Source organism: Clupea harengus, unplaced genomic scaffold, assembly GCF_900700415.2.
Source record: "Clupea harengus unplaced genomic scaffold, Ch_v2.0.2, whole genome shotgun sequence".
Classification (NCBI taxonomy): domain Eukaryota; kingdom Metazoa; phylum Chordata; class Actinopteri; order Clupeiformes; family Clupeidae; genus Clupea; species Clupea harengus.
In genome coordinates, this window is record NW_024880452.1 from 1127 (window position 1) to 24958 (window position 23832).

The 23832-nt window shown below is 42.7% G+C and overlaps 2 protein-coding genes across 2 annotated transcripts; both read right to left on the reverse strand.

The window, feature by feature from the left end:
- Positions 1–394: 394 nt before the first annotated feature.
- Positions 395–11151, reverse strand: LOC122132176 (vinculin-like). Its single transcript, XM_042706992.1, has 2 exons — positions 10733–11151; positions 395–485 (listed from the first exon to the last, which is right to left on the reverse strand). Exons 1-2 carry the CDS (start codon positions 10898–10900, stop codon positions 411–413), a joined length of 243 nt encoding a protein of 80 aa, XP_042562926.1. The 5' UTR covers positions 10901–11151; the 3' UTR covers positions 395–410.
- A 3978-nt stretch (positions 11152–15129) lies between these two features.
- Positions 15130–20612, reverse strand: LOC122132177 (urokinase-type plasminogen activator-like). Its single transcript, XM_042706993.1, has 12 exons — positions 20539–20612; positions 20343–20403; positions 20054–20158; positions 19772–19919; positions 19450–19547; positions 19304–19342; positions 18989–19027; positions 18542–18731; positions 17895–18046; positions 16772–16912; positions 16397–16545; positions 15130–16008 (listed from the first exon to the last, which is right to left on the reverse strand). The coding sequence occupies exons 1-12, from the start codon at positions 20593–20595 to the stop codon at positions 15814–15816; spliced, it is 1374 nt and encodes a 457-aa protein (XP_042562927.1). The 5' UTR covers positions 20596–20612; the 3' UTR covers positions 15130–15813.
- Positions 20613–23832: the final 3220 nt, after the last annotated feature.

The window sequence follows — 23832 nt, forward strand, 5'->3', positions numbered from 1 at the left end:
TTTGTGTGTGTCTGTGTGTGTTTGTGTGTGTGTGTGTGTCTGTGTCTGTGTGTGTGTGTCTGTGTGTGTGTGTGTGTGTCTGTGTGTGTGTGTGTGTGTCTGTGTGTGTGTGTGTGTGTGTCTGTGTGTGTGTGTGTCTGTGTGTGTGTGTGTGTGTGTGTCTGTGTGTGTGTGTGTCTGTGTGTGTGTGTGTCTGTGTGTGTGTGTGTCTGTGTGTGTGTGTGTGTGTGTGTGTGTGTGTGTGTCTGTGTGTGTGTGTGTGTGTGTCTGTCTGTGTGTGTGTCTGTCTGTGTGTCTGTCTGTGTGTCTGTCTGTGTGTCTGTCTGTCTGTGTGTCTGTCTGTGTGTCTGTCTGTGTGTCTGTCTGTGTGTCTGTCTGTGTGTCTGTCTGTGTGTCTGTCTGTGTGGGCCTTACTTGCTGAAGGCAGGTGGCATGTCTCTTTTCATAATCTGGTCCTCTGTGGTCTGCACAGTCTCTCTGCCCACCTGCAAACACAGAAGCAGAGAGGTCAAAGGTCAAACAAGACACTATTTAGGGTCAAACACAGAAGCAGAGAGGTCAAAAAAGACACTATTTAGGATCAAACAGTTCTGAATGGACCAACGAAGGCCTCATGGGGACAACTGCATGCGTTTGAGTGTGTTGTGGGAACGTGTCCCACTTTAAGTGCCGGTTGGGTGTGGAGGGGCTTGCAGGGCTCACTAATGGGGCTTGATAAACCATTGTCTAAACAGCTGAGACTGTATTCCGCCACTGGTATTGAGAGGAGCCAGCCATCCGCCAAATAATTCCCTCTTCTCCCGTGCCCCCCCAACTTCATTCCTTCCTCTCCCGTCCACCCCCCCCATTCACACCCCACTCCTCCGACTCAACCTTGCCAGCATGAGCTCAGCGTTTGTCTGCCCAGTAACGACACCCTTGTTGCTGACCTGACTCAAATGTCATATCTATAAAAAAAAAGGGAACACATACATTAGCCACACAGAGGCACTCATTGTCATGACGACTCGCAACCCCCATGTTGGGAACTTTTTTCCCCTACACACTGGGAGCCATCACCAAGATCTTCATTAATAAATAGACTTTTAAATAGCAATGCATTTTAGTTAGTAAGAATCTGACGGTAGCCCGGATACACAGGGACACAGCACTCATTGTCTCTTGATAAATGCGGCTATAACTATACTGCACAACTGCACGACTTAGCAACTTGTGGCCTGTTGCAAAGAACTTCAGAAAGATTCAGATAGACTGAAAATGGCTCATGGCTAACATAAACAAATTGCAAAAAAGGTGACAAAAGAGAGACCTAAACTTTATATTCAATGTGCCCACTTCCCGTATATTTTAAAGCATGCCACAGTGTGCCACCTCACATTCATATGAATGAACAAATAACCATACAAGTTCCATACAACCACACAAGTTATGGCTGCTGGAGAGTATTTTGCCCTCCTACAACATGTACATGTGCATTTTATCATGAAGGAAGCAACGAGGCCCTGTTAGCCACAATGCTAATGCTGTGAATGTGCCGAGTGGTCGATGGCTGCTATTGCAGTTTTTCTGTGAAGGTGTGAAAGAAATATGCTATATAATTATTATCATGATATGTGTTGTAGTTTGTTATTAGTTTGTTAAATGGAAGTCTCAGCTGTTTCTTTGTTCTGTTGAGAGGAATTCTGAGTCTGTGAGAAAGGGAGATGTGGAACTCAGAGGTGTCATGAAATGTTTAGGTTAAGACTGATTTATTGTTGTAAGACCCAGAGTTTGGGTTAGGGGGTCTTAGGTAAAGATTCTTATCTCTGGGAACCAAAGACCAGATGGTAAAACGAACTGGGAGTGTCATGTTTGAGTGTCAACATTTTTCTTTGAATAAAGAGCAGGCATTGTAGCAGAGAGGGTCAGTGTATGTTGAAGAGCAGTCTGAAACCACTGCACTCCTCTTTGCCAGAGTAAAAGTCTGTTATTTATTATATTCTTGGTTGTGTGTCTTAATTCTGAGGTTATACAGTCCTAGTAAAGGGTGAAAAATTCCCTGACAGAAGGCCACACAGCCTCCTCCACGGATCATGAGGCAGACTGCAAGGGAGTCATTCATTGGTTGGTGAGACTGCAAGGGAGTCATTCATTGGTTGGTGAATCAGTGAGGCAGACTGCAAGGGAGTCATTCTTCGGTTGGTGAATCAGTGAGGCAGACTGCAAGGGAGTCATTCATTGGTTGTTGAATCAGTGAGTCCGTCACAGTATCAGTGGGCTCCACCCTCTTCCACACCATCACCCCTCAGTCCACGTCACCCAAGTCCAACAGGTGGGAACATGCCACACATAACGTTTTCAAATGTGGTTTCAGTGTCCTCATCAGTCATTGGATATGCCAATCAAAGATGCAACCACAGCTAAATCCGTCCTCCAGATCAACCACTTCTGCTTTCACATGCCTCAATTACAATTTGTATTAAAAGAGGTTTTTCCCTTTCCTTTAGCTCTCTTGTGCATGTAAATGGTCTACAAAGTACACACCAGAGTGACTAACTCTCTCCCACAGAAACCACTTTTCTCAGCTGCCTGAAACGCTCTTGTTGGAATTCCAGGCCTTTTCCTTTGTTACAAGATGATGTAATCTCGTAGCACAATCTTCAATGCCTGCTATGGTTATTTGGGTGCTATGACAACGGAATGAACTACAGAACTAGGCACAAGGAGGGAATGCAACGCTTCCATTGGGGGTCAAAGTTCAAACGGCTTGGCAATGCCAATGAGCTGACGTGTTGCTCTGGCTCACCCCTCCAGAAGGACATTTCCTTTCCTCTCCTTCACTGGGACAGCGCACACACACACACACACACACACACACACACACACACACACACACACACACACACACAAACGACATTCATTCTCCAGAGAAAGTCGCTGCCAGGCTAAAAAAGGTAGCCTCTGACTTGTGCTCACTTAGTTCTAGGGGAAGCTGGCAGCGAATTCCACTTCAGCATTCCTGCCATCGGTGCGAAACGTGAACAAAAGCCAGAACAGGCGTCTGAGGTAGAGCAGGCCATCCCACAGCTACAATCACAAAACTGAGGGCAACTTTTTGGCAAACTTTGCGCTGTCAAAAGCCAACACATGACACAAAGGGCAGCTGTAATCTGTAATGGGTTTTTGACCATAGTAAAAAAACAATAACTGTTCAAAATGTGTTTAGAGAACAGTTTTCAGTATCGCTAACCAGTTATCCAAAACTATTTCCCAGCAACTATCACCCTTGAGCTATAAAGTTGCTTTCACCATTTGTGGACAAACAATGATGTAAAAGAAGAACACGTACACAGTTAATATCTACTCTACCAGATACAGTTAACACAGTTTCCAGAGTGATATAGGCGTTAGAAAATGATCTCTCTAGTTTACCTTTAAATCAAATCTACCCTGACTAAGCTAACTCCATGGGGTTTACTGGAGAGAGAACTGTTTATTTAGCACAGTGTGAATCATGGTAGTCTGGGCAATGACTTCAAACACTATCTGTAAGCCAGTGTCTGGAATGCTTTCATAGGGTGTCAGGACTCTGACTCTGTATTTTATCTGACATGAGTGATATGGGTGGGAGGGCTACGCATGTGGCTTTGGAAGCTCCATGTAGGGGAAAACTGCTGCTAGCAGAAGCTAGCAGAAAAAAAATAAATCAGACTACTGTTCAACAACAACATGAGAGTTACAAAACCACAGTTAGAAAGCAATATTCAGCGTAAGGGAAGAACAGGTTCAGGCAAGCCAACAAAAAAAGGGGGGACTTGTGAAAATGTAACCCCTATGCTTCCGCAAGAAGCAGCTCTGCCCAGCCCTGCCCTGGTTCAGCAGTTTGACTTATTTAAATGTGTCACGATGACTCACAGCATTCCAATGAAGCAGGGGGCATTGACTGACCAGGGGCCTGACCCAGCTCTGGAGACATACTCCATTGCACAAGTCAACACTGTCGTCATTTTAAGGTCACAAATCTCTACACCCCACCTGACACCACACACAGACATACACACACACACACACACACACACAGACACACACCCCACCTGACACCACACACAGACATACACACAGACACACACACAGACACACACACACACACACACACACACACACACACACACTTCCCCCTTAGTGGGAGCCCTGACTCACACACTCCTTAATTAGTTTGACAGGAACTGTTACTTTTAGAGTAGCTCCAACCACCAGCGTCTTTCCACACAATGCAGATTGTGACCGCGTGTGGAGTGAAGTCACCGATGCAGTGATGTGGAACTTGTGACATCTATGATGAGGAAGGAACCAATTCCAGAACTGTTCCCCTAAACCCACAATGCTGAGTGCAGACTGCATATGGCCCAGAACAAAAGGGTGACGAGAGATAAAGTGAAGTCGCCGTCCTGCAAATCTCATCTCTTTTGCAGAAGAGCACAGCTATTGAAATAATCAGTGGCTGCAAACCAAGTACACAATCAAGCAAGTTCAATAATTGCAACTAAATAAAAGGATGAATAAAATGACCAAAGAAAAGGCAAAGGCAAAATCCAGCCAATATTCCAGCTGCCAGTGGTGAGATGGAGAAGGCCTGGCTTCCAGACGCTGATAGAGTGGCTAATTCCGTGGGAACAGGCGAGGCTTTGTTGCGATGCACTCAATTCTCCTCATCCCCACATAGAGAGCCTCTCTCAGAGGCCAGAGTGGGCCCAGACACTGGCCACACTGACTGCCTTCACACACTGAGCCACAGCTGAGAATCTAACGTCGTTAGGCGTAATACGCAACATCTTAGGAGCCAAAGCAAAACCATTTTAAATGCTAAATTGACAGCAATGAGCAGAGGAACCGTCGCTGGGCGCCATTCTGAATCAAAACCATGACTCGAATTGCTTACCAGTGTTTTTTTTAAACAATGTTTTTTTTGCACTAGCAATGACATTTCAAGCAGATTGAGAGTCACTATGAAAACCATTCGTCGAGGAGAGAGCGAGCGAATCTCAAGGCATCATCTCGATGGTTCATATTGGCTCAAGGCAAACGCGTGCAATACCAGTTGAAGGTCAGCAGCTGCAAGACTGCAGATCTATCATGCAACTGACACATCATGTCACATCATGTCACATCATGGTTTACATACAGAGGAGGAAGTGCCCAGGGCCCATTAAAGGTGGTGAGAGAGACAAATCAAAAGGCCTGATGTTTGCCAAGAGAGGCCAGTGACCGGACCAGTTCGGTTTTTTTTTTGCTGCTTATTTAAACTAGACGTGGAAGGACACTGACGCAAACATTCCATTTTTCCTTCACATCAAGGACAAATTTCCATCGCAAATGATCTCACTGCCGGGGTTCCCCTTGCAGAGACTTTGATCAGAAATGGCCTCCTTGGCAACACATGTACACACACACATACACAGAGAGGGAGAGAGAAAAAGAGGGCGAGAGTGAGAGCAAGAGAAAGATACAGACACACACACACACAGACACACACACACAGACACGCACACAGACAGACACACACACACACACGCGCACACACGCACGCGCACACACAACCTCAAACAGGATAACATAAATGTCAGGTCAATCAGCTTTCCATCTGTCCCCACATCTCAACACAAGCAATAACCCAGTCATGGGTGCATCGGTGATGACTCATAGGACTCAAAGAAGCCACAGGTTTTCCTGGCCTTGCTGACAGAACTCGTTTCCCCTCACGGCCACGTAGGGCCATCCACTGCTCATCATGGTGGGCGGAGGCAGGCCTGTTCATCAGTCCGCTGGGCTCACTCAGGCACAGACACACACACACACACACACACACACAACACAGACCCCTTGCTCTCGCATCCACACATGCGCTCTCCCTCACAAACACACACACTTACTCTCGTGTTCATCCATGCGCACATATACACACACACACACACACACACACTGCTGTTGCGCACACACACACACACAACACACTGCTGTTGCGCACACACACACACACACACACACTCTCGCTCTCTCTTTGTCCCTCACTCAACATCTGCTGGAACAGACAACCCATCTGAGGGACGGCCAGGCCTTCCTGACTTGGCTCCCGTTGTTTCCTCATTCCTCCCCTCACCTCACACACCTCACACACCTCCTCCCCTGCACCACCCAACACCAGCCAAGAGGAGGTACTCTTCCTAAATAGCCACTATATGCTCATGTGAAGCACGGAGGCACTAGTAGGATTTGTAAGAGCTGATAGCAGTCATCTGTACTATAATACAAAGGACAATACATCCAGCATTTCCCCTGCAACGACTATCATATGACTTTAATGTTCCCACTGAAACCACTACTAGTGTGGTCAGTGAATAGATAGCGGGTTGACAAATGAGCAAAAATAAGGCTGTCAGGTAGCAGGACATCCTATCTTTGGATGTCTACGTGGCCTGGAGGCAGTGATCTTAAAGAGAAACCTGATACACCTAAGACACCCTTCAATAGAGTTCTATCATCAGGCCCATTAACTTGTGCGTTTGAGGGCATTTGAAGTGATTCTTCAATTCATGGCATTACAAAGTTTCAGCGTGGTCATTTTCTCCCGACACACTTCAAAGGGTAAGTGTGATCCACCTCGTAACGGTTTGGAAAGGAGGAAGTGCTAATCTGTACGGGGATTTGCTGTGCTGTGGTCTTGGCGCCTTGCTATTGTGGAGCTTGGCTCTGTAGACAGGCAGACAGAGAAACATCCCGTTCTCTCTCTGCCAACGCGCTCACACTCTACACTCCATCCAAGGACTATAAAAAGCCATTTGAAAATGATGAAGAACAGAAAGACCACAGCAATAAGTCCTTATGTGGTCATCTCAGAGAGAAAAATCAGAGTTTAACTTCAATTTTGTTTTGTTCAAAAACAATAAATAAAAGGACACTGATAGAGCATGATACTGAGCAGGATACTGATACAGAGCATGTGGTCCAAAAAGGCAGAGGGGTCAGAATGTTTACTTTATTTTGTTTAATGTTTACTATTTTACAGCGGTCATCCTGCCACGATATCCATGGCGTGGGCTGACTGTGCACAACATAAGGGAATGCACCACACCATCACCAGATCAAATCACGACATCATGTCTGGGTTGGTTGGAGGGTTGGTGTGGTCGTGGTTCTGGCCCAGCGGTCGGTCGCTTGCTTACACCGTGAATTCTCAGCATTCCTCGGAGTATAAACCCAGCAGGAGGGTGCTGAGAGAGAGAACGCAAACTGAAATGACCAGGTCCACGAAGCTGCAGTACTGGATCAGGAGGGCCACAGGAAAGTGTGACTAGCCACAAACAGTCCTCACATTTCCCTGCTGTTACTTGTCTTTCAGCCTCAAATGTGCCTGTGTGGCTCTCTACTGCTGGATTCATTTCCCATCATGACACACATCTTTGTTCTTTATTCAATGTATGACAATGAATAGTAACATGAATGCAATGCATCCTAATATTAACCATGTAGCGTGCCAGTGCTGGACGTAAAAATCATGAAAGCAATGAGATCTTTTGCCCACAGCAAAAGCCTAACTCTCAAAGACAGATGACTGTGATGCACTCAAAGTCACTAGGCTTGTTTTTCAGACAGGGACCTGATTCTCTATCATATTTGGCTTCAGCAGAGACTCTTCACTCAAAATGGCATCCAATCCAATGCAAACAACTCTGTACAAACCTGCGTTTGTCTACTACTAGACTAACAGGTTCAACCCTTCGGTTGGAGAACTGTGGCATCAATACGAGCATCAGCTATGGATCTTAAGTTATTCTTTACTGGATGAATCTGTATTTTAGTTTCCGGGCAATACAAATAAATAAATAATACAAATGAAAATGGTTTACTAGTTTACAACTCTTAAGCTACTTCATCAGTCAGTCTTTAACACCTCTCTGTTCTGCTTACATCCTAGCAATGCGGCCGCTTCAGGCCTGAAGTTAAGTGGAAAAGAGTTACTAGCAGGCAGCCAACTTCGAACAGCACAACGTATCAGATACATACCCTTCCCAATATTGTGGGGGAACGTTTAAAAAGCATCTCTGGATATTGGCTATAGATGTTTAATGTGACTTCCAGGGGGATTGCTGCCCTCAATAGTGGGATCTACAAGGTTCAATCAAGCTACTTATATCATGCCAGGCAAACCCTGATGGTTGATGACAATGGAATGAATGGCTTTCTCTGGCTCCACCAAAGCCAGTCTGGATGTCTGGGAAAAGCCATTAGACTCATTGAGCACCTAATGACATGAATTACAGCTCACACACTAAAGGGCAGAGACATCTCTATAGTGGGTATAGCCATATAGTCAGGCAGAGATTGTGTGATAAAGAGAAAAGGAGATTTACAATTCAGTGCGAATGAGACACGTTTCTCTCCTCTAAGACGAGCGCTTCCCAGAAAAATACGAAACAGTGAGGCACTGTTTCTAAGAAAAGCAGGAAATGATTAGAGTCTGGACATCTCATCTCACTACAGAGCAAAGGAGACTGCTTGCTACAAGCGTATCTTATGATGGTGGCAGATAATTGGTTAAGAATATTTCATGAAAATATGAATCGGATGTGAATAATGAAATGCTACTGTACTGCAATTCTGAAGTCAACACAGAGTAAGCAAACATCTATAGTCCTACATGAGGTGCTAAAAGCAGACATTTAAACAGATTAGCTGATTTTCATGACATTAGCCAGAGCTGTAGTTTGATAGCAACACAAGGGGAATACATAGGTGCTAACTAATACCGCATTACACAAACCACATCAGAGGGAAGGAAGACAGAGTGGGGGGAGGAAACGTGAACAATGTGGTCGGGCGTTCAAAAGCTAGCCATAAGCCACAGAATGGATTTAGTCAAACAGCTACCAAGGCTCTCGCTTGTAAGAGCTTTACTCCTTTGGTTATGACACTGAAATAACTGCCAAACTGACTGCATTCTACTGTTACACATGTGCAAAGATTAATAGCTACACATGCAATTTCCTCTTAAGCCCAAAACCACAATGTTAGGCCTTAATATGTTCCTGTTTTTGTCCCTTTAGAAGTTGTGATGTTTTCATTCATCTGACCATTTGATGGCCTTTGAGAAGATCCTGTTTTCTCATATTTCATCAGTGGGCCAAAGTATAGTATGTGTTGTGTAGTAGGAGTACCATACATCGGGACATACCATACCCTTGTCTCCTTCAGACTCTGAGTATCACAAATAAGGAGAAGTACATAAAAAGAAAGAGGACATCCTTTTATTGTTTCATAGAAGTTCTAAATGATGCCTGACACTGACAGTATTGTTGAATTGTTGTTCAAATATTTTGTCTGCCAAATTTAAGAGAAGGTAGTCTGTCTGCAAAAGGCTTGCATCTTTCAAAGCATTAGAAGCGTAAAGAACCACAAAATAGCGGTTGCCTTTTCAAACTGTTCCGAAATACTGTGGGAGATTAAAGGGAACTGTTGCAACAACATTGCTTCAGAAGTTTTCGTTATATATAGGCAAATGGAAAACCATTGACTGCTTGCGGATCTACAACAGGGTCTTCCCGTCACAGGTGTCAGTTCACCAGATCACCTACTTTGTCCCACCTCTTTTGACAACTGACAAGAAAATCTCACTACAATGAATAGCTTCTCAAAGTGCTTAATCACCAGTTTATAGATGGAAATAAAAGTGATACAGGAAAATGAAAGTTGTGCGTAAAGTTAGTCTAACTGTTAAAACCACATGTGTATGTAGCCTACCCTTTGATGACCCCCCAGTCGGATGACATCACCCTTGTTCCAAAATGCATGCTTTTCTATCCAATGTCAGAAACCTTCCTGGCATAATGTGGTTTTAAATTGTGTTAACAGAGTTTCTACGTACTACAATCACAGGTTTTGGTTCTGTTTGCCTAACGCAATGAAAATAAAGTGTTGCTCCACATCTCTAACTAGCTCATAATGTCTAGCATAGCCTACATTATACTTCATGAAATTATAGTATATAAAGGTAAGATGGACGTGTTTGGACGGTCACTGGCGAGGTGTGCATAGCAGGGTAGATACAGTCCTGAGCTGGACTCGAACCTGCACCCTCGGACGCCGGATGTGGGTGTGTTAATAACTACATTACAATCCCTGGGTTCCTCACTAGTCACTAGCACGACTGTTACAGTTTCGCAGATTATTATTTTTAATAGTTCTGTGTCCACTTCCCACTAATTGACAGAAATACATCCCACTTGTTTTTAGCATATTATTTTTCTCATTTATATGCATTTATATCCCAACCTGACAGGGGGGCAACTTCATTCACACAAACATCAAAGTGATTTGCGTTCTGTGTTTATTTAATTGGTGTTCTGAAGAGATCATTGGCGAAACCAGCTAGTCATAAGATATCGCCTGTGACACAAAGCATGGCACCGAAGTCAACTCACGGTTACCCTGCCTCTCTGTCAAGGGGGAAGGGCATAATTCCAAAGGGAAAGGCGTCACCCTTTTATGATACAAGTGAACTTCAGCAAACTTTCTTTTTAATACAACCTGGTCACATCCGTGTTTAATCCAAACCCCACACCGTAGACCTATGCATAGCAGCTATAGGGCCGGTGAATACGGAGCAAAACAAAGGCACGGGGCAGTTAACTATTAGACAGGGGAAGGTAAACTGTTCGGGGCATGCTAGCGTCCTTGAGGAAAAGAATGGCTCTCTTACCCGGACGAGGTTGCTGACAGCTGCCTGTACCGCTGCCACGGGAGCGCAGAGATCTGGGATCGCTTTCCCGTCAACCTCACCTTCTTCGTGCATTATCACCAGATGGGATATCTGCTGAGCCACTGGCTCCAGGATACTTTCTATCGTCTTTGTGTGAAACACCGGCATGATGAAAACTTAAGTCCGCTGTCCGAGAGAAAGAAAATATGTAGAAAAGGTCTTCCGAAACCTCTCGATTTTTCGTATGCGATCACTCCAAAACTCTACTATATCCGATGGCTCTTTACGCACTGATTCACTTCGAGAGCGGACTACTGAAGTCTCACTCCCCGACTTGCCATCAATGTGAGAATCACTAGCCGCAGTTCACTGTGGGCGAGCAACCTAAACCTCAATGAATTCAATTGCAGCCTTTGACCAATAAGAGGCTGGCAGCAGACGTAACTGCAAAGTCGATTGGTGCAACTCAACGCTACTCTTCGCTTTCCCAACTCCTCCCAGTGTTGTAGTCGAGTTTGCTAGAGACGCGAGTTCTTCCCAAATTACGTAATACATTCTCATGCCCTAAAAAGGGAAGTACAACATTCACTGTTGCGAACAAGGAATTCCTATAATCAGGAGTAGAAGAGAACGTGACCTGTTGTGAAGTGTATAGCGGAAGACTACCATGGAGGTCAACATTCAGTTAGTTCGTTTCAACATGCAGTTAGTTTGCCTAGGAGTTTGAAGTATCCATCAACTACAGATGTATTGTAGTCTATGTCTCGAGTCCCTCGTAATGTCTACAGTGCCCAAGTTAATTAAGACTCAACAGTATTTTCTTTTTTTTTGACAGTTACTTATGGCTAAGTAGGGAATGCCAAATTTGCATGTGCAAAAGCAGATTATAAAACAATAAAAATTTTCCTTGACATTTTTTTTTTTCAGTAGCGTATCCTTTCACCCCAAGTGGTGTAGAGATAAGCTCTAATTTGAAATACAAAAAACTAAAACTCGTTGTGTCCATATGGGCTTTTGTTTTGTATTTATATGTAAATATTGTGTTGTGATCGAGTCATATAAAAATGTGCAAACAACTCAATGCACTAGTAGCCTAACTGAGAGCCTTGCAGGTTCATATTTAAGATCAGGACATTAGTAGTCGGTATTATTCATTGATTTAACGTGGCAGCGTAGCAAATACCTCAAATGCCTGTGCAACGGGACAGACTGAAACAACAATATTGGAAGTTTTGAATGCAACTGCCAGCCAAACCAGCCATGGAATTCCCACAGCATCTCTCCGGAGACGACGGGCGAGCAGCCCATGACCTAATAAGGAAGATTCCAAAAAGAAGGAATTCAGGAAGTAAACGCAAAGGGCCTTGATGAACTGCATGCTCACTGTTTATGTCAGTAGTTCAACCTTTTCGTGGCAGGCCCCTCTTTGACACTGAGGGGAAAAGCACGGTTCAAAAATTATTAAACTTTCTTTTTTGCATCTGAACAGCTAACATGTTCAGTTTAATTTCATCAATCAGTAAATCTTTTCATTAAAAACATTGTCCATCAGCTGTTTCATAGCTTTTTTTTTTCTTCAGTTAAACATCTTCAATTTAATCAATCAGTTGAACTGAATTGTTTTATCACTAAACATATTTGTATTGTATTTCAGCATTTTATGGGGTTAAAAATGGCTCAACACGCCACCTACTGTTTAAAATCATCCTGAACCTTGCAAAGCCAATGCTGACGTATCTTGGACCGTTTGGTACATATCCACATCATGGAATGGGTGAGCGCCACCCCTCTTCAGCCCCCCTCTTTCCTATTAGCAATTATGGCGTGGATGGAGTTAGGCTCATCAGAGCTGGGTGTCACACTTAAATAATTAGGCTAGCCGTCTGACATATAGGCTAAATGGTAGGCCTCGACTATATTATCTATATGTCTTCTACTATATATGCACAAAGTAGGCTATAAACTCATCCCCTAATAGGTTAGGATACAGGCTAGTATTCTGTAAGAGCACTGCCATACTTAATTTGACCAGTAGTTGATTGTTTAGGGTTCATTCAATGCATCTTTTCTATACAGTCTTACAGAACTTGATTTTCTCAATCACAACCTCCACAGTTCATAATGACCTTGAACCTATCTTTCCATTCCAAAGAGCAAATTGTTCGTTGGAAACTATCAAAGCTTTGGCCGTGTAGGTAGCCTGCTGGAATGTTCCGTGATCATCGTGATGGGTGGTCTGACTTGGGAGTACACAGATGCATTTTTAGACTGCACAAATAGGCCCACTGTTTGAAGTTTAACAGATGTACAGTTTAAAATAAAACATCCCATGCTAAAAAAATATACCACGTGTGGGCATGTTCATGCAATTCAGTCTTATAGCCTAGAAAACAGTCTTAGATCTATCTGCTTCAATATCGATTGAATACTTTATTGTTTAATAGTTTTGTGTTGATCTCATGGTATTATTATGATCATTTTCTTACATTCAAAGCAATGGATGAATCAAGAAGGCTTTCATCTCTACAGTGTTCTTTGTTTAAGGACTGTACAAATGTGCAAACTCTAACCATTCTGAACTCCCAGATCTATTCTGTCGCATGGTTCATTTGCATTGCCACCTTGTGGTTATGTCTTGTAGACACACTTCACTGTTACAAAATGTCACTCTAACTTGAATGTTAACCTTAATGAAGGTTAATAAACTACATACATGTTCTAAAACATTTCACTTACTGTGTGGTACTGGAGTCATAACTACAAATCTCCCTATTACGGGGCCTACCAAGGTCATTGGCCAAATGAAGGCATTGAGTTTAGGCACCTTAAGTGACTATTTGCTGTAAAGTGAGGTATGGAATGGCCCCCGCCTTGCCCCCCCCCCCCCCATGGTGGTAAAGTCAAAACAAACGTAACACAGTCAGGCAGCTGCTTTGACCCCAGTCTGTCGAGGGGTTCCACTAATCCTTTAGTTTGGTGTTCAAATCAGGCAGCTGTTATCGGGACTTCCCCTCCATTCAGTCATTCAGTAGATGTGCGTGATCCCATCTCAACTAGACCCTAGTGCCCATGGTATCAGACTAAACAGTTTAGACAGCAGGGCCTCCCATTGCAAGACTATGTCATGACAGAGTTTTTATGATTTTGATGAATTAGGATGACGGACATGATGAATAAAGGGTATTCAAAGAAAAAGGATTCTGTAACCAAGTAAGAAGCCAGCAGCACATGGCATTGTCTGTCATTTTCATCCAAGAAACAAAACAGAAAGTCTGTTTTTTTCTTTATTTTTGTCCGCTGCAAATTTTTAAATAACAGCTGTAAACAATGAATTTATCATCTTGGCCGAAGTGCAGTAGTCCCCAACTGCTTGCTCAAATCTCAAACAATGAAGTCATGACATGATGAAAGGCATGAGAGTTTCCTGGCGATGAGATTGTCTTTTTTTCCTCAGCAAACTTGTTTCACAGAATATTTCTAAGAGGCAGTCTTGGAGATGAGAGTGCTGTCGTCATCCTTGCATCAGGCCAAACTTCATAACCAATTAACAATACCAGATGTAGGCCATTTAACTGTGGAAACACTTCAGATTTTTCTTGTATTGATGTCATTTTACTGCTCCAAACCAATCTTCACCCCTTGGAAACTGACATGGCACAACTGCCAACGGCACATCAACCTCCGTCCAAGTTAGAAAGGCAAACAAGACCAAGTGGAGCCCTGTCATAATCCCCCGGCCAACCCAGTCCCATCGAGGCCACAGACCACGGAGTGACTTTGAAATGTTCAAAGCGTCGCGGTCAGCACTTGTGGTAACTCCTTGGGTCAAGGAAGATTCCAGAAGCCTGAGTGGAGAGGCCAGTGGGTGGTAAACAGACGGATGTTATGGCCTGTAACCAAAACACCAACCGTTGCTGATGAGTCACATCGAGGGAGCATTTGACTGCAGATTACAGTGTGCGTGTGGGGCCTGTTGTTTGGATCAAGTTACTTTCAAAATAATCTATAACCTTCCGAATTTTAAAAAGCCCTTTAGAGACTGAGTCATGCACTCATACGATACTAAGTTATGAGGGTGGCCCCCAGTGGTGTACTGGGAAAGAAATTCGGCCCTGGACTTGCCTGTTAGCACCTGCCGGAGCGCAAGGAGTAGGAGAGCAGAGAAAGGGCTAGTGAAAACTGAATCATTTAATTCATTTAGAAATTCTCTGAAATAATATAGATTCAGTTTGGTCCACTGTTGATGGTCCACAGGTGGGGCCTCCCCGGGGTTTGCCCCCGTATGGCAGTATACCCCCGGTGGCCCCTGGTGTGATAAAACACAAATATAAGGTTGTGTATATATATATATATATATATATATATATATATATATATATATGATTTCAGTCAGGATATCTTCACAAAATAATTTATTTGATAAAAGTGTCACATAAAATGCACAATAGAAAGATGAGAAGAAAAGCATGGACACTGCAGGACTGCACCTGTACATCTAACGGATATAATGACACACACACACACACACACACACACACACACACACACACACACACACACACACACACACACACACACATACACCAAATATAAAATATACTCTATAGGCATGTAGGTTTTAGTTTTACAGACTACACAGTCAATATTTACACTAGTTATCTATTCATGAAATAGCAGTGGTCATGTTTCAAGATTAATGAAAATGAAATGAATCAACCAGAGTTTTTATAGCACCAAGAGCACTGGTAGCATATCTGTCATTCGCACAGTTTTCCCACTGGAATGTTCCGACATGCCCCAAAAATATCTACAATTAAAATGTTAATAAAGATTTGCCTTTCTATCTAATGTGAATGGATCAGTTCTGAGCTAGGTCAGTTAGTCCAAATCTTTTATTTAATTTCTAAATGACATCTTAGAAGAAGTGTCTTACACACATCACTTGGCTCAAAAAAAATTGATGTTGACGTTTTCTGATGTGCTGCTCAGTGTCATATAGTAATTCCCATCACCTCGAGAACACTGTGATTTACGCATTCGGTATGCACGTCACAGCTAGGAAGTGAGATGAGACTCACTCCTCACTCCCGTGAAAGCGTCGTGTCTGCTTTGGGAGATGGCTGGCCCATGTGTTTGGCGATCCAGCTGTTGTAGTTGCTCACTCTCGTGTACACCCCTGGCCGGAACGCCTTGGCACAGCCGTCTCCCCAGCTGATGACACCGAAGAGGACCATGCGATCGTTCACACTGCAGACCAGCGGACCCCCGGAGTCTCCCTGTTGCATATAGAAGCACACCAAATCAATTCAATTCAATTTTATTTATAAAGCGCCATAACAATACAATTGTCTTAAGGCGCTTTACAGAGCCCAGAGCCACACCAACAACTAGGAGCTGCCATTAAAATACCTTAAAATCTTGAAAAAAGGTCCTATTCATCTGCTTTACTTGTGCTCATTAATGTGTAAGAGTAATGGTAGTTTGAAGGAACAATGGAGTAATCTCTAGTAAAAAGTCAGGATGGTGGCAAGATGGTTCAATTCAAATGTTGTTGAAAATAGTAAATGTTATAAATCTGGTACGTGTAAAAAATAGTACGTGTTCTACGAGACTTCAGTATACATCGCTGTATGATACAATGTAATGTTATGAGATCTTTCATACCTTACAGGCATCTGTTGACCAGTTAGGACTGCCAGCACAGAACATGTTGTCTGTGATCATGCTCCCGTAGTAGGTTTTACTAGAGCACACATCCTGGGATATAAGCTCCACCTTACCCGTTCTCAGGTACTGGGAATAGTACCATAAACCTACAACAAGGAGAAGCTTTTAGAGACACAACACAATGGGAAAGCAATCCATTTAGTGTCTATAGTATGAGATAACAATTGGCAATTATAATGACTTTGACATTTGTAAACTATCTGTCAAATATTGTCTTCAGTTGTACTTAATTCAATTCAAATGATGTGTATGTATGATTACTTATGCTGTCGAACTGAGACACAGACACTGGCCCCTGCCAGTCAACATTACCCTGTTTTTCTTTCCCGTACCCGGCGATCTCACAGGCATCTCCGGAAGGCAGAGCCTGATTGGCCACAGGCAGACACACCGTCCTCACTGTCTTGGTCTCTCTGGCACATTGTCCTGTTTCAGACCTGATCTTCAGGAGGGCTGTGGAACACAAGATGAAATATGAAAGGTGGACCCTCTGTTAGTGAGAAAATAAATGCTTCAACCAATTTTAAGGTTCTTAAAGCTTGATCAATTCTCAGATGCAACTTGTAACGAGACACCTTTGCTCTCTCCTTCTCTCTCTCTCTCTCTCTCTCTCTCTCTCTCTCTCCTTCTCTCTCTCTCCCTCTCTCTCTCTCTCTCTCAGGGAACAGGTAGAGGTCATATGTGGTGAGAGACCATGGAGTCTCCATGTATCAGTATTTAATGAAGCTGCCTGACAACAGGAAACAATGGGACCATGGGCCATGACCAGGACATCAACCGGAATAAAAAGACGTTGCAGGTCTCTTTCAAATGACTCACACATCATATGGGCTGGTAAAATGAACAGAAAGGGTGTGCCAACTTTTATTAGTCATGATAAAGTCAATAGGGGCTGTTCTAAGGTACGCAAGATCTTTCATGTTTTTCTGGAGAACTGGGCCAAGCGTGCTGTAAGACAAATATTCTGATGGAATTACAGATGCAATACAGATGAGATACAATACCTCTAATAATAATGTTTGGTATGTAGCAACTTGTGTTAGAAGGGTGCAGAGGAGGCCAAACACTGCACACATGCAGAATACCGAACACAAGCACTGCCGTTTAAAGGTCAAGGCCCATTTTAGAAATACCCGTTTGTTGCACTGTTTTGTATGTACTGTTGATAGATTTTGTTTCTGTATTTTGAAATCCTGAAGGATTATGTTGCACAAAAATAATAAATTGGGACAACAAAAGTAGGGCCTTAAAAAACTTCTTAAACGCATTCAACTGGTAAACAAATGACTTCTAACCCATAACATATTAAACTACAGCTGTTCATTCTGAAATACTTGAGCACTGTGGAAGTACCAGGCTGAGTAGCGATTCATACGTATGTCATTAAATGAGAATAAAGTCATGATGATTGCGACTTAAACAAGATGATGCTTACCTATGTCATTGTTGAAGCTTCCCTGACTGTTGTCAAAGTCCTCGTGAACAATTACTTCTGTGACGTCGAACTTTTGTTCACTCATGACATCTGTCTCGTTGATGGCACTCTTCCCAAGGATGACAGATACTTCATTCGCCTTTGTCTTCTGCCTGCGGAGAGATGGTCAGTCAACAAATCAACCAACTAACTAACTAACCAATCAGTCGATCAATATTTTTAGCAGTCAATCGATCAAACAATCAATCTATGTATCTATCAATCAGGTTAACCATCTTAAACACAACAGCTAAACAGATACTCCAATTTTCATCAGTGTCAGACCCTTCACCTAAAATATGTTGCCTTGTCCTGGAAATCTGATTGACAAGCACATCATATCCTGATTAGCAGGTTTCTAGGCAGTAGCTTCACCCCTTCCATTACTCTACTCTTACTAATTCTATGCTCATTCTGCCAGATCCATACTAGAGAGCCTGGGGTTATAAAAGATGTCTTCCTCTGAACACATAGACTGCTGCTTAAATGTGAGGATAGGTCAATGAAATATAACAAAACATATCCCAAGTTAGCATCATTAACTCTATCTCTAACATGAAAATGCGCTGTTGAATGTTTCTATCAGCATGAGTGTGTTGGGCTCTCACCCGTCGGCGAAGCAGTGTGCTGCCGTGAGCACCCAGCAGGGGGCGATCAGACTGCCCCCGCAGAGGAATGCCGTGCGGTGGGAGGAGCTTTTCCAGTAGATGGCCGCCTGCCACGGCTGGGATTCCACAGGTGTTACGGATCCGCCCACGATCTTCATCAGCTTGTTCTGTCTGTCTCCACAGGTGGGCCCTGGAATGTGGAAATCAGTGTCAAGTCAGTAAGCCTTTGTGAAATACCACTGACTGTGGAATGGAAAAGAATATTGCATAACTTTCAGTAAGCTAGCTTAGAAACCACAATATCTGTTCTTTTATTAAATACACCCACGGTTGGGCAATAAATGCAACTGCAACTCAAATTGCTATTTAAGTTAAGAAGATGAATTCTCTATCATAAAACGTTTAATAAGACTGTTTTGAGAACATTCAGAAAAGCTCATAGCTCACCAGTGCCTGGTTGGTTGGGCTGAGGAAGGCTTGGTCCTGCTGTGTTGAAAAGACATTTATGCATTGGTTTGGAGCACAGTTAAGAACACACAGGAGTGATCGTGACTGTGATCTAAACAGGTCATCTATTCCTCAATGAACTAGTCCATTATTTCTATAGCCAACAATTCTAGGGCAAAATAAACATAAAATAAAATACATGTAGTAAGTTGGTGCAAATGGATACAGTTATTATGCTGTTCTGCTTGTTGAAATATGATATGAAAAATCTTGAGAAAGATTGAGGTTGATTAAGCTGAAATCCAAATAGCTTACCAGTGTCTGGCCTGCTGGTTTGAGGTTGGACTGTTGGTCCTGCACAGCAGGTTAAGGAGATTTTCAGATATTACATAAAAAATGTTTTATCATAACAATGATTTTCACAGTTAGTGCATGCTGATGCCTTTGCATTTGGCCCTTACCAGGCACCGTCAGACAGGATGGGATGTTGCAGTATTCTTTAATGACACCGAACACTGTTTTTACGTGACACCAAGGCTTACGGCTGTAGTCAGGATTCCTGCATTGACAACAGACAGTTCGGTGTAAATATCTGTGAGGTCGTGTATCATTCTTCTGCCCTGGGCGCGTTTAGTGGCATAAACATGGATCAATAGGAAATATCCATGCAGGTTGAAGACTGGTGAAGTCAAAGGATCTCAAATTCCAGTTACCCTCATTTTAACCAGCTGAGTAACTTTATGGGCGTCAGGAAAGACATTCCATTTTATCTTGAAAATCTACCTGCAGTACTTGTGTCGTCCCAAACCCTCACTGGGGTCCATGTTCCACCTGAGGCACTTCCGGCCGCTCCTGGACCGCGATTCCGTGCCCCGATAGTAAAGCCCAATGCCAGTGTAGCAGTTGCCGTGGGCGAGGGGGGGGGAGGAGACTGGAACACAGAATGGGGGCGGGGGGGATGATGCATAACTGTCTCAAGTTACCCACCAGAGTATACAGACAAGGTGTGAAAATAAGCATGGCAGACTGTTCAGTTGCATATCAGTGCTTTAATGAGGCTCTCACCTTTTTCACAGTACATGCCTGAGAATCCATCAGGACAGATGCACCACAAATGCTCCCCCTCATGGGTCAAGGGGCTGCCGCCATGGAGGCAACGAGAGGTTAGACCTGGAGAAGAACAACACAGAAATGGAAACACTGTTTAGAAGGGTGTATCCCCGGGGTCCCAAATCCTGGGATACATTGTAAAAGACCTTCAGAATTCTACATATAGACAGTATTTATGCATAAAGACCTTGAGAATTACACATATTACACATGCATAAAGATAGATATAATTACAACCACCTACTTGTACTTGCATCATCAGCAGTGAACACGAAGACATTCTGCCTTTTCGCTCTTAAAAGTCCCTGCAAAAGAACATCAATCATTTTCTCTCCTGGCTCCACAAATGGCATTTCATTCGCTATAAACTAACACACAGTCATAAGATTTCAGCAGTAAGAATTTGCTGTGAAGTTTTGAAGATAAAACGTTTGCCTTACCCCTGACGTTGTGCTGACTAGAATCAGAGCTGCTATCAGACTGAATAGGATCTGCATCCTCTCCTTTTTGTTCAAACTTGGTATGTTTCGACCTGTAGATGGAATGAGCAGGATTTACTCTCCATGAAATTTAGCAGCCATCTGCTCTGAATGAGACAAGCAGCTTTGGATCGTTGAGGTATGCCAGTTGTTGCTACAACCACGACCGACTGATGACAGGGGTGGGGATATGTGGGTGGGGGGTTGCGTGGAATCCAGTATGCGGAAATGGAAACATACCAAGGATTATTTCTCATAATTTGAGCAGGAAGCCAACAAGTAGTTTAGTAGACATACAGTGTAGTTGTACAGCCAGCACCGTAGTAAAGCAACAGTGAACTAACTGTCAACCTTACATTAGTGTCTACATTCAGGATTCACACAAAACGTCAATACTCAGACCATATCTGATCACAAATTGGGCAAATTGTTATGAGAAAAAAAAAACAAGATTAAAAAGACTAGAGAATTAAATAGAATTACCAAATGAGCCTCTAACTGAATTAATGAAAATAATGACTGGAATGCCAGGACAGTGCCTACCTTTGCTGTGAGTCTCTGTTGTGTGTCTGTAGGTTTGGACAGTTTTGGATTCTCCCTAACACTGCCTAACACTGCCCAACACTTATAAAGGGGAGGGACGACAGTAGATTGGCCCATAGGAAGTGACGGGCCGCCACAATTGGCGTTGTGACAGGACACAGTCCGTGGGAAGCATACAGCAGCAGAAACTGAGATCAATGATTCACATTGATGATTCAGGCCAGGGGCAACCAAAATAAACCGTGACGGGTGGACACACCCGTGGAACGTGATGATTGACCTGTTTTCTTTTTTTATCTTCAGGCTCTCCAAAGAACTTATCTGGAATCCCCCCAAAACTAAACAAATCTTTATTGATGACACTATCTGTAACTGTAATGCAGCTCAGCTTATACATATTCAAAATGTAAATCTGGAGAAGAAAAGATGAAATTTGATTATTCATTTCAGTACAAATTTAACCACAAATGGTTTACCAGATTTATTTTCCATTTAACATTTGAAGGTCTGATGATATTGACACATGTATCTGTATTTTTGTTTTCCTAAAGGGTTCAAGTGAAGGAGACATGCTTGTTCTATATTTAGCTTTCATAAAAGTATTTTTCCCAAAATTGTAGCTTGTGCAACAATGTGTTGGTGTGCGTGGGGGGGACACTCTGTGGGTTTTCTAAATTTGTAAATTTTCTCGTTAAAAAGTTTTAATTGGGAATGAAACTCTGTTTTACATATACCGGAAAGCTGTTAAAAGCAAGTAAATAGAACTTAATAGCATTTTTAAGGTTAATATGTTCTTTCAGCCTGACTTGTGGCGGTTCGGACTTACGTCCACAGCCACCACCAAGACCTACTGTTCAAGCGCAATACATTTATTTACTATAGTGCTTTTCAAAAAACAGACACTTTACAAGATGAGGGACAATGAGGTGAAGGTGGCTGGAAACTAATTGTACAAAACAGAACAAATGAAGGGGAGGAAGCTCAAACAGAACCAAAGGTCCCAGACGGTAGCAGGGTAGGATGATGACCAGTGTATGTACGGTACAGAATCAGGGGAGGTCATATGTGAAGGAAGAGTAGCATACGTATGCTGTATACTGCATGTGTTCTGCAACCCCCTGCAGTAACTGAGGCATTGGGCAGTCGATCAAGTTCAGCGAGCATTATATTTGTGAGGACAAGAACCTAATCTCTTTTGAAGATGGAGGATTTGAAGAAGAGTCGGGAACAAAAAAAACATCTGATATCACCTAAAAGATCACTCACTTGATAGTCTCTTGGGTGTGACACTTGCTGGAATAAGTTATAATATGCTGGAATAGTTATAATAACATGTAGCATTGGATTTGCTTGCTTTAATGGTACAAGAATGAAAGATTTACTGTAAGTGATTGAAATACAATGGCTGTTTAGATGTCTTGGTGTTTGTTTAATCAAATTTGCCTTCATGTAGTATAACTTCTTCAGAATAATAGACAATGTAGTAAATTTGTTTATCTTTTGATCTTCAACGAAAAACATTTAACTGAATAAGAGTTCTGCTGAACTCTAAACAAATCTTGCATGCCTGTAACCCTTTTTCTACATTTCACCTCCACTATTTTTCAAAAGGGATGGCATTAATACTTCAGACAAATGCACATATGTTGAGTGAGAGGCCTAGTGTGCCAATATCTATCTTGTCTTCCTTTCCACATAATTAAACAGAAGACATCTGATTAGGGCTGAAGTCCCCCCCAAGGGGATTAAAACATCAGATGTATCTGGTAGTAGGTTAGGTTTCCTTCTCCGTCACTATTGCAAACATGCACATCTCATGAAATCCAGTTGAGTTAATCCATTCTAAATCAGTGATCGCACCTGAGCACACTGATTAGGAATGTGCTTTGTCAGGCGTCAGTAAAGTTCTAGCCGGATAGAATAGAACTTGGGCCAGAAAATGTAGTCACAGCATGCCCGCAGAAAATCATTTCTGTATGCAAACAAAAAATGTTGATTAGGGTTGACAGATTTCTTCTTGGCATTCAGGAGATCATTGAGGCGTGTTACCTGAGGCTTGTGAATGCTGGCTGACCTAAGAGGAAGGCATCAAGTCAAGTCAACTTTATTTGTGTAGCAAATTTAAAAACAGGAACTGTTCCAAAGTGCTTTCCAGATGAGGTAAACAGATTGATAATACATTTAGACTAGAATCAAAATAATAAAATAAACAGCTAAAACAGCAACACAAACAGGACGTTTAGTGAAACAAAACAGAGCAGTACATGTCCTTTTGAATGCAAAATAATGAAGGTGATGTACAGCTTGTATTGCTATAATGTTGCTGAAAGTTTAAAGTATTGAAGGGTAGCAACGCCACCTCTGAAACCTAAGTATAGTGAATGAAACAATGGATTACATTTCCGGGGACGATTTGACATGAACCTAAATTTAAACAGCTGAATACTAAACAATTCTTTAGGAAGTAAATCTCTTGATACATGACTTTTCACTTACCCAGTCTCACTTCACTTCATCACTCCTTTTAAGTAGCATATGAACTGTTTTTATTCTGGTGTGTCACCTCAGGTAACACAGTTGTATCAAAATATGTGATAGGTTAACTAGATTTAATAGACTCTGTCATCTTAAATTAGTTGAGGTGCCCAATGGACCCCGTGATGTAAATAAAGAAATGATCTGGACAACTTCTATGTCACACTGAATCCTGGT

Coding starts and splice junctions, on each gene's coding strand:
- LOC122132176 (XM_042706992.1), bottom strand. CDS start 10,900: ATGCCGGTGTTTCACACAAAGACGATAGAAAGTATCCTGGAGCCAGTG. Junction 486..10,732: donor CTGTCAGCAACCTCGTCCGG/GTAAGAGAGCCA, acceptor CTGTGTTTGCAG/GTGGGCAGAGAGACTGTGCA.
- LOC122132177 (XM_042706993.1), bottom strand. CDS start 20,595: ATGCAGATCCTATTCAGTCTGATAGCAGCTCTGATTCTAGTCAGCACA. Junction 20,404..20,538: donor TAGTCAGCACAACGTCAGGG/GTAAGGCAAACG, acceptor GTTCTTTTGCAG/GGACTTTTAAGAGCGAAAAG. Junction 16,546..16,771: donor GTACGGGAAAGAAAAACAGG/GTAATGTTGACT, acceptor TCCTTGTTGTAG/GTTTATGGTACTATTCCCAG.